Source organism: Branchiostoma belcheri, unplaced genomic scaffold, assembly GCF_001625305.1.
Source record: "Branchiostoma belcheri isolate BF01 breed outbred unplaced genomic scaffold, Haploidv18h27 scaffold23, whole genome shotgun sequence".
Classification (NCBI taxonomy): domain Eukaryota; kingdom Metazoa; phylum Chordata; class Leptocardii; order Amphioxiformes; family Branchiostomatidae; genus Branchiostoma; species Branchiostoma belcheri.
The window spans coordinates 3,176,733-3,187,096 of record NW_017803824.1 but is presented as its reverse complement, the minus strand read 5'-3'; the positions used below and the strand labels follow the sequence as shown (position 1 = coordinate 3,187,096).

Genomic DNA, 10,364 nt, shown 5'->3' with positions numbered 1-10,364 from the left:
CTCAGTGAGCACACTGAGATATTTTGTGTCCAGTGTGCTTTGGGTCTGGCATCCAGGCTAGACTCAATGGTGTGTTACACCGAAAGGTGGTTATACCAGCCATACAGATACAGATACAGACTTGCAACAATGGTCAGGATTCAATCTCCAGGTCCTGAAGTTAACGTTACTCACTAGACCTGAAGCACACATAATAAATAAGCTTAAAAAAATTAACAAAATTTATACAAAATTTCAGAAGCAGAAGAGGAACCAGCCTGTTGACACACATAGTGGGGAGGGCAGAGAAAACTGCCCTACTTCTCTTTCTATTGTTCTGCTTGTACAGGTGGTCAAATAAGACAGCCATATCGCACACAAAGTACAAGTAGGGTACCTGTCGGTATTAACTTCCATCTGTAAGTGCTGTTCATATCACAATTTCTGAACTGTCCTCTCGCTCTTTCCTAACAAGACATTTACAAACGATTTATGGTCATCGTGTTGATCTAAATCACGTGTAAGAGTTTTGGACCGAAGCCAAAAGACTTAAGAATGCGAATGGTAGTTGAGGGCTTCATTTCGACATCAAAAATTGACCCCTTTGCGCTCGTTTTGTACAACAGACTGGCTCTTCTAACCACTACTAAATAATTCACAGTGCGGTCAAGACTACCACCATTCCATAATCGAAGTGGCAGATCGTAAATCTGAATCACGATTTCCAAGAACCAAAAGAAGCAGAGTCAGGCTTACTGATATCCGGCCGCCATGTTGCCAATCAAAAATCTCTTCCCTTGCAGGTAAAACCGAACGTTATTTCACATTTTCTAGCCTTAACATGGGCTGAAAACGAGTAGTTTAAGGCTGCGCCGACTTACCTTAATTGTAAGAAGCTTGTTCGTTGTGTATTTTGCAGATAAGGCGGGGACTAAGTCGCCGAGCAGAAGAGAGTCGTCCTGCCCGACACGTGAGCCAGCTGGAAATCCTCGTGACCTCCTCCCGCCGTGACCCCAAACATCTCCCGCCTCGCCACTCCTGATTGGTCCGCTCGATTTTTCGCGCGAAATTCTAGTCACGGCATAATTTGACCTTCACTCATCTTATGTGAATAAGCCTTATTATCGGAGGTTACCGTGTAACATTGGAGGTTACTGTGTAACATTGAGTAGTACATGTGCGTGTGCATATGTGATATGAAAGGTTAAGTCTGTTGTCATCGGAAGCTTGCCTATTTTCTGCAGGTACACCAGAGTGTGAGGGTGGGGTGGGGGGCTTCAAGTTCAACTGTCAGCTCTCATAGAGTATAGAGCAGTAAAGTGGGACACCACCACCCTCCTCCATAAACTTGCTACAACTCGCATGCATGAGGTCGTCTTGTTAAGTCAAGGTTGCAGGTAGGATGATGATTAACTGTCTTTTTTTTCTAATCTGGACAGTGAAGTACTTAATAATGGGATGTTTGGGGTCACGGCGCGGCGGGAGGAGGGGTGAAAGAGGCTATTGACATCAGGACCCATCACCCCTCACTGAACCGCGACGGGGGCCGACATCGTCTACCAGATACCTTTGACCCAGTGTTGATGCTTGACAAGCCTCACTGGGTCAGTCTACTGAGGAAGACCAGAGTGACTGGTTGAAAGCTCTAGGTGAGAGAACTTTCTGTGTGGGATCAAAAGTTTTAACTTTAAACAAACCCACTCCATGTTATGATGCTATGAAAATCATCCAAGTGAAGTTTAATTTGCACCCCATTCTAACTTACTTCAATATTTTTCATTCACAGCAATAGCAAAGCATTTCATACACAAGCCTCACTTGCCAAGAACCATTCAGAAACATAATATACAAGGTACGTATACAAGAACAGTTCAACTTCTAGTCTTCAGGTCACAGAGACTTCGCTCTTTAAGGGAGGTGCTTCCCGCTCAACTCCTTTGATCATGCCCACTGCCTGGAAGAAAAGTCAACCTGCCCTGTCATTCACACAAACGCAAAAGGGGAACCATGGAACTGTTTCATGCAGGTATGTACACGATACAACACTAACAGGTACGTACCCTTTTTTATTGAAATGTTGTCATCTTCAGAACAGATACCTGTGTATTTTGTCATCACTCATGTTGTTATTGTTTATTTGTTTATTTTACCATTGAGTACATGTACAATGGAGGGGGAGACAAACATGATATAACTCTCTTGTACAGGTTGTCTCCCCATTCATCTCGGATGTTGATTGCTACTGAGTACTGACAAAGAAAATTTACTATACTTACTGGCAAAGTAATTTACAGTCATGTTTCCACTTAGCATGGATTTGGTAGAGTTTCCAACATGTCAACTGCTACTTGACTTGGCTGAGGAACAAGTTATGGTAATCACCAAGTGTGCTGTGGACACTGTCCTTGGTTCTGAAATCCCACACCCTTTGTCTCATTTCCCCTTCTCCATACAGATATTGGTCATTTTCCCACATTATCCATGTCAACATGCATAATTATAAGTACTTCTAATTATTGCTATGGATGTGAAACTTAAAAGGGTGCAATTACCAAGAATTTTGCACGTTAGCCATTTACATACTGGTGATTTGAATTCTAATACTGTGGTTATCAAACATCCATGTCAATCACAATATTTACAAAAATGAAATTCATAAAATCATATGCCCTATTTAATGCAATATATACAGATATCTCTTTAAGTACCATGAGATTCAAAGGAAATGTGGCATGTGACAACATGGCAACACTCAACAAGTGCCTAATTGGTACCAGTTAATGTTAAACCTATGTCAAATTACAGAAGTCAGAACTGTAGCTACATTGAGCCTCTTACAAAACAATCAGTATATCAAGAATGTTTATAGGGACATTAAAGCTTAGAAGCTAAACACTTCTAGTATGTACCATGGCACATAACATCAAGTGACACAGTAATCAACTGGGCATTATCCATTTACTTAATCAAGATATAGTAATTACAAACAAGCACATTTTTCAATTATTTGATTACTCAACAGTGGTACACACATATATTTAGTGTGAGAGCAAAACTATACTACCTGCTTGTGGTATGACAATGATTGATATAAAATGTCAAAATTTGGGTGAGTCCAATTTTTGTTGTGTTGGAAATTACAGTTTAAACTTACTTCATAATGATTGATATACACAAACTTACCCAAGTTGAGGTTCAGTAATTTTGCAAGGGTACACAGTAACACAAAATTTCTTGCAGACCTACAAAAATTAACGTTTGAGCAGACATCTGTGATAAGCTTTCATGGCTACATTATTTAGTGCACTTCCTACACACACACAGCAAAGAGGAAGTCTACATCATTGCTTCTGTATCGTATGGAGATCATCGGGTGCTTTTTGTGTCCTGCTTGTTCAGGGCCATCTCTTCCACTTCGCTGATGGTCCCCACTGACTGTCAAGCAAAACATGGGTATTGGATTCAGTAAATAAATTGTATATCCAACTAGACGGATGGTATAACTACATTTAGGACATTGTCATACAGTTTTAGACAAGAGAGAGGACGTATACGCGTAGCACAGTGTGCGCGTTTTCACGTGGACCGTGTTCAGCACCAAGGACAGGAATGCTCCTATGTGACGGACTGGTTTGAAGTGTATGCTTACCCAGACATAGAAGGTGGCTGCTCCCGAACTTTGGTCCCGGACCCCGTCCAGACTAAGGTCTCCCAGACAGAGCTTTGCCTCGGCAGCGGTCTCCGGTGAGATGTTCGCCGGCTCGCAGTTCTTCACCCGCCGCTTCAGGCTCTGTTTTCCCGTCTTACCGATGAGAACTAGTAGCGACATCCAGTCCTGTTGGAAGGTAGTGAAAAGTGTTTAAATTGTTAGGTATTACCAGCGAAAGTGTTCTACCTGGCAGTCTGCATCATCAAGAGTACAAAATCAAGCAAAGTTTGTGAAGTTGAGTATGAGATCGACAAAGAAATTAATCATTTACATATTGTAAGTATATAACCCCCCTCCCCAAGTGTAATGCGGTTTCTACTATTGGCAGTACAATGGGTTATTGTTATTTTGATATCTAAGTCATCAGTGATTCACATGCCCCTGTAATTGTGCACATGTATGTATCGTCACCTTAAGAGTGTGTTTGAGTGTTTTTGTCAAACATGTAAACTGTCAGTTTACTTACGTTGACCTGTGCCATGGTGTTGCCCAGCAGCAGGAACGTGGCCATCATGACCTTGTAGACGGCGGGAGGAGGGTTGTTGTACGTCTTGATCTCCGCGATGGTCGCCTGGTTCATGTCCATGATTTCGTGACGTAGATTCTCCAACCGTTTTATTTTGTTAAGGATTTCTTTTGCTTCTTTGGTGTGCTTTCGGAGCTCTTTTCTAAACGGTTGGGCGGCTTTGAGTGCAGCTTGGAGCTGGTCTCTGTGTCGTGTTTTGATGGCCTTTGTGAGACCTAGCATGTCAAACAATGGTACAATCAATGGTACATATTCACACCGTCATCTATAGACATTCAGTAATTAGTCAAAAGTCATCACAATTTTCGTATCTCCAATCGGATATCCGGATATGACACAAAATTGAATAAATCCTATCTAAACCTTTCCCACATAAAAAATGTATGGAAAGGAGTTGTTGTCTCATCCAACATGTACAGTCCTATTTCTAAGCAAACTCATATTTTACCTTGTCGAGCCTCGATTAAGTTCAGAGTCCTCTGTGCCTCTCTAAAGACGTCTTCCTCCTCCATCCCCTGTTCGCGGCACTCCGCCATGATCTGCTCCAGCCTTCCCTTGTTCTTCGCGAGCGTCGCATCGGCAAGTTTCTTTCGCAGTTTGTCAACTGAAACACGAGACCATAACAAACATCAGACATGCATAAGGCACACAAAATTGCTGAATCTATAATAATTATGGGGAAAATAAACACTTTCCCGCACAGGGTATCAAATCCTAACCAATAAGTCACATGGAACTTGCTGTACCAGTAGCTGCACGATGTTACTCACCCGCATTGTCGGGCACCACGATCACCACATCCTCGATGACTTCAGTGATTTGGTCCTGTCCCGTTTCTTTCATGACGTCACGAAGTATGACGAAAGCATCTTCGCCCTCTCTCCGAACCACCTACATAACAGCAAAGTAAGATGAAGACGGTATTACGCAGAAAAGATCAGCTTTTCTGCGTAATACTGATGAAACAATCTAGAACATGGAAGAGGAAACATCACTTACCGCCAGGACGTTCCTGTTCACTTCCGGAAGGTTTTCAGGCACCATCAGCAGCAACTCTTTTGCCTCTTCATCATCGACGAATCCCTCCTGTTCAAGCCTCGGTATGACCATCATTGGATCCATTGTCTCCTCGATTGTAGCCTGGTGTTGCCTTAAGATGACTTTGTAGTCTTCTTCTTGCCCATTGATTGGCTGGTGTAGCTCATCTTCATTTTCTGAATCACCCTCATCACCTGTTGAGTCATCTTCTTCATCAGTTGGAGGCTCTCCTTCGTCTGTTGATTCATCTTGTTCTCCATCAGGTAGATTCTTGACCTTCTCTTCATCTCTTGAGTCGTGTTGTCCTTCATCATTTGAAGGCTTTGAATCTTCTTCTTTTCTTGACTCATTTTCTTCCTCTTCAGTTGTAGGCTTCGTGTCCTCTTCATCTCTTGGTTTATCATTTTCATCTTGAGGCTCGTCTTCTCCATTATGTGGAGGCTTTGGCTGCTCTTCTTCTTTTGAGCCATCTTGTTCTCCGTCTATTGGAGACTTGGGCTGCTCCTCTTCTTTGGAGCCATCTTGTTCTCCGTCTGTTGGAGACTTTGGCTGCTCTTTTTCTTTAGAGCCATCTTGTACATCTCCAACCTCATCGCCTTCCCATATGATAGGCACTGGAGAAGAATCCTCCCCTGTGAACGACGAAAACCGAAGAACTGTCTTATTAGATGATGTGAAGCAATCTTGTACAATAGAATTCTGTAAAGCACTGAATGAAACAATACAGTGTACTTGATTTTGTTACATTTTAGAATGTGATTCAAGGTCAGTTTGTAAATTTGGAGAATAATTTTGCTTACCTACTACGTACTGCAAAATCGTCCAGTAGGTGTCTTTCCCATCGTTGATCTTCGCAGACAGTTTGATAACTTTTCCCATCAAGTCTTCCCCAGGGATAGTTACGTCACCTTCCCACGTGCCATCCTCTTGTTTCGTCAGGTGTGACCATTTGCCGTCTGGCGATATTGTAGCAACATCAACAGCATCCGGGAGGGCGACTTTGAAATGCGTTTCCTTGCCAACTGGTAGAGCCCTCCTCTGTGGTTCATAGACGTGATAGCCCGGTCCCCAATTCGAAAACGACTCAGGAAACTCGAGGGAGCCATGCACTGCGCTCGAGCAGTGTATGAGAAAGTTGATTACCGTTGTGTATGAATTATTGCCCCCTGCCTCTTTGACAGATGTCTGCAGTTTGTAGTCACCGGTGTGTGGCATGAGCACCCTAGCCGTCATCCTCCCCTCTTCGCCAAGGTCGTCTCGGATGAAGACATTGTTTTGGAGACCGGTCTGCTGGCCGTTCTCACAATGGTACAGTCGGCCCAGGAACTGAAGTGGTTTGGACCTGTTAAGAGAAATCTGTAGAGCTCCAGTTCTTGAGTGGATCATTGGATCTGTGTGACTTGCAAGGCTCAAACCCATAGCTGAGAAGTGGGGGTACAGCGGTCCCCATCGTTTGTTCCACACGTCTGGAAATCCCACGCAGCCTGTTGCCGACTTCTTGCAAGAAATCAAGTAGTTTATCACACTGCCATAAACGCCGTCTTCCCCCGTTTCCTTTGCGTACAGCTGAAGGATGTAAGGTCCTTCGTGAGGGAACCGTACTAGCACTACCGTCATCTTCCCTTCGTTAAGTACCTTGTGACAGCAGAAGTCGTTCATGGCTTCCTCTTTCGTCTCTCCTGATGACCAAAACTTCAATTCATGAAAAAACTCTAGCGACTTTGCTGAATCAAGTACAATCTGAAGTTCTTCCTCTGCCTCGATGAAGCCTGACGGGTGACTTGTTGGGGTTAAGCCGAGCTTTGCACACCTGGAAAACTGTCCCCATTGTTTTCCATTAACTGGTGGAAATGGCTTCACGTCTTCCCTTATCCCCGTGCAGTTGATACAGTAGTTGTAGACGTTTCGCAGGGTTCCCTTGTGATCACTCTCTTCGGCATACACGGCCAGTTTGTATTTGCCCAACCTTGGAAGACGGAGCCAGAAATACACCTCGCCATCTCGGACCTCACTGTAGCAGTAGTTGTCCATGTTGATTTCTTCCTCAAGGGTCTCCCATGTCAGGTGCTGTGATACACTGAGAACTCTGTTGGTGCCCAGACTAATGTGTAGCTCATTGTCGTCACAATCGATGAACGCACTGGCGTGGCTCTTTGTGGACATCCCCATCTCCGAAAAGTGAGGGAGAGAAGGTCCAAACCTGCCATTAGCAACACTTGGGAAGGGGACCTCGCCACTGGGGCTGTCTGTCGACGCCAGATAGGTGCACAGATGCGGGAACGTCGTCCCTTCTTCTTCTTGCCCCTTTGCGTATATCGTCAACCCCAAGTTGCCTTTTGACGGATTGATGACGTTGAAGGTGGCCACTCCATCTACGACCTCGTGGGCGACGTACCGGTTCAGGTGTTTCTCTTCGGTTGTTGTTTCAAACAGGTTTGTGACGAACTCAAATTGTTCAGGCAAACTGAACTGGATGGCCGCTCGACCCTCCTGGCACTCGACACGTGGAGATGGATGCGACATAGGTATGAGGCCTTTGTTTAGAACGGTGTTGCCTGGTCCCCATGTACCTTGCCACTCTGGAAGTGGCGCGTTTTCACTTTCTGGTATGGCTTGTTCACAGTCTATCGCGTATTTGCAAGCACACTTCATGCTTCTGTCTCCTTCCATGCCGACGAAGATATCAAACAGAAATCTGCCATTCTCAGGAGGCTTGACTGTAAAGAGTACTGCGTCTTTCTTTCTGTCTTGCTGAATGAATCTGTCAAGCTTGATGTTCTTCCAAGTGGACTGCCGATCCATGGTCTGTAAGTGCGACGAAAACTTGATGGTACTGTAGTCTTCTGGTTTGAAGCCGATGTAAATCATCGCCTTGCCATTCTCGGTAGGAACCAGTCCGTGATGATGACTCAGCAGTTTCAGGTGATGAACAAAGAAGTGTGGCCAGCACTGGACATGTGGTTCAAAGTCGGCGAGAGGAGCTGGATTAGGAAGAAATTGGTATGTGTCGTCGTCTGGGTGATGCGCACTTAGGTAGTGTCGTGGGTTGGGTAGGAAATGAAACTCGTCGAATGCATACACCGTCTCCAAGTCCTTTGCAGTCTTGTCCAGGTCGTCTATGACGTGGTGCGATCCCCAAGCAGTGTCCATGATTCCCCAGCGCCCGTCTAGCAGGACCTGTGGCCAGCTTCCCCTGAAGTTAGACTCTCCTAACTTCGACCCGGGGTAAAATTTTACCGATTTTGCATTGCCTCGAACGATCCTGTGGTGAAGTCCAGCCAGACTATAGTAATCAAGAAAATAATACATTATGTTTGAGTATCCGACATTGATTGAAATAAGATGGGAAACACAGCACTAGCTGCACTGCTATGACAAAAATGTCGGGTGCAAAACATCGCATCTCGAATAGAAGGTGAAGTCGCGTAGCATACACACCTGCACATTTTAGCCAGAAGTGTGACGTGTGACTCTCTTTCGTCTTTGATTTCACGCAGGTACCAATCCGGCGTTTCCTTCTCTACTGTACCTGCTCAAGGTTAAATAAAACCTGGTGTCAACGTGTCAGTGGCACAAAAAAGAACAACGGAGCAACTGGAGGTGAAGGATTGATAAAGACTAGGAAACAGGAGGGTAGAAAGAGAAGAGGCAGAGGCAGATGGAGAACATTCATTAATGGAATGTGCCCCAGTGTAGAAGCGAAGGCTTAAGAAGAAGGAGACGCTTTACATTTGACTGCACAAGGCCTTTTACCGAGTAAAGGGAATGTCTCACCGGGAAACTGCATGTTTACCAGGTCCTGTGCCGTGCCCCAGCGGAACAGGACTCGTGCCTTCTCTAGGTCGGTCCTGGCAGGTTGCAGCAGGTATGTCACCAATTCTGTGAAGTCACTGTTCAGGGACCGATCAGCCTGTTCGAAAGGATAATAACCACCAGTGTTTGTCACATATTGTTGAGCAATAAGTTTTGCCTTTTTGATCGAATCTTCTAGGGATATTTTCCTTATAGTAAACTGTTAATTGCTAGGCGGGGCTAGGCGCTATGCTGTGGTGACAGAACTCACGTTTACGGCGTGTGCGTCCAACTTCGCGTATGTTTCTTCATCCGAGTACGGCTTGGGTTTGCAGACGACATGCGTGACGTCACCATCGGCTGATTCGACGTCGTACGTCATCAGGCCATCTGACGTCATCGTCATCGTTGGGACGACAATGACGTCATCCTTGGTCCCACACATGCTGCAGGTGGTGAGCCAGCCTTCACGTTCAGATTCGGACACGGCAGCCATCCAGTCGTGCTGGTGTACTTCCTGAAATATGGAAATCATACTTTTAGTCACAGGGAAACAAATAATGACACGCAGTAAGTGGCATCATGTTGAAATGATGTTAACACATTCTTAGGAAGATTTGAATTCATTTGGTGACCGTACCTGGTTGATTTCAACTACGTTAGTTGCCTTGTCCTCCTTCGTTTTGTCGCTGGACAGACCCTCTTCCTCATTTGCTGTATCCTAAAGGTAACAAAACAGAAACGATGTAATTCACCCTAGCTTTCTTTAATTGATAAGGAACGGCGTTAACTATGATATATACCTTCATCGACGTACTAGAACCTTTTATGTTGTACCTGTCCGCATTTATGCGTGATGAATTTCATGAATAACGTCAGTTTGGCTTCCATACCTGTACAGCAGGTGTCTCTATTTGACCTGGTTCTTCTGTGACCTGTTCCTTCGCCATGGTCTCACTGGACGCTGGTGCATCACCGTCCTGGTCCTCGGCATTCTCTGCGGCGATATCCTGCCACCAAGTATTTCAATACATCAGAACTAGGTGTATTAACTTCCCTAAATAATCTCTTCCAGTCGCCTTACGGCGCCGTCATATTCTTCAAACTCATGATGGAGTAAAATATTCAAGCAGGCTGTGGTAGAACCGTCGACATGGATCTAAGACAGCATCTATACTTGGTGTATTTGTGTAATAATAATCTACGTTCTTTTTGTAATATTCTACATTTGCATTAAAATTGTCAGTTAGGTACGTCAGGCTAAGATGTCATACCTGCACAACCGGCTGCATGGGTTCTTCCATGACCTTTTCTTCCACA

General features: G+C 44.7%; 2 protein-coding genes across 2 annotated transcripts in view; both read right to left on the bottom strand.

The window, feature by feature from the left end:
• The window catches only part of LOC109470629 (glucosamine-6-phosphate isomerase 2-like), a 6,770-nt gene extending 5,778 nt beyond the window's left edge, over nt 1–992 (bottom strand). Inside the window, exon 1 of the mRNA XM_019769653.1 lies at nt 861–992. The gene's annotated coding sequence lies outside the window, so the exon portion shown is untranslated. The remainder of the gene's footprint in view (nt 1–860) is intronic.
• A 2,353-nt stretch (nt 993–3,345) lies between these two features.
• On the bottom strand, nt 3,346–9,551 carry LOC109470577. The gene is made up of 10 exons (XM_019769542.1): nt 9,316–9,551; nt 9,027–9,162; nt 8,691–8,781; nt 6,053–8,535; nt 5,214–5,884; nt 4,985–5,105; nt 4,663–4,818; nt 4,155–4,429; nt 3,629–3,814; nt 3,346–3,414 (listed from the first exon to the last, which is right to left on the bottom strand). The coding sequence occupies exons 1-10, from the start codon at nt 9,538–9,540 to the stop codon at nt 3,346–3,348; spliced, it is 4,413 nt and encodes a 1,470-aa protein (XP_019625101.1). The 5' UTR covers nt 9,541–9,551.
• Between the last annotated feature and the right edge of the window lie 813 nt (nt 9,552–10,364).

What these genes read in the sequence shown, in the direction of transcription:
- LOC109470577 (XM_019769542.1), bottom strand. Translation starts at nt 9,540, where the DNA reads ATGGCTGCCGTGTCCGAATCTGAACGTGAAGGCTGGCTCACCACCTGC. An exon ending in TGGACGCACACGCCGTAAAC is followed by an intron (nt 9,163 to 9,315) that starts GTGAGTTCTGTC and finishes CCTTTCGAACAG; the next exon opens with GCTGATCGGTCCCTGAACAG. An exon ending in ACACCATGGCACAGGTCAAC is followed by an intron (nt 3,815 to 4,154) that starts GTAAGTAAACTG and finishes ACCTTCCAACAG; the next exon opens with GACTGGATGTCGCTACTAGT.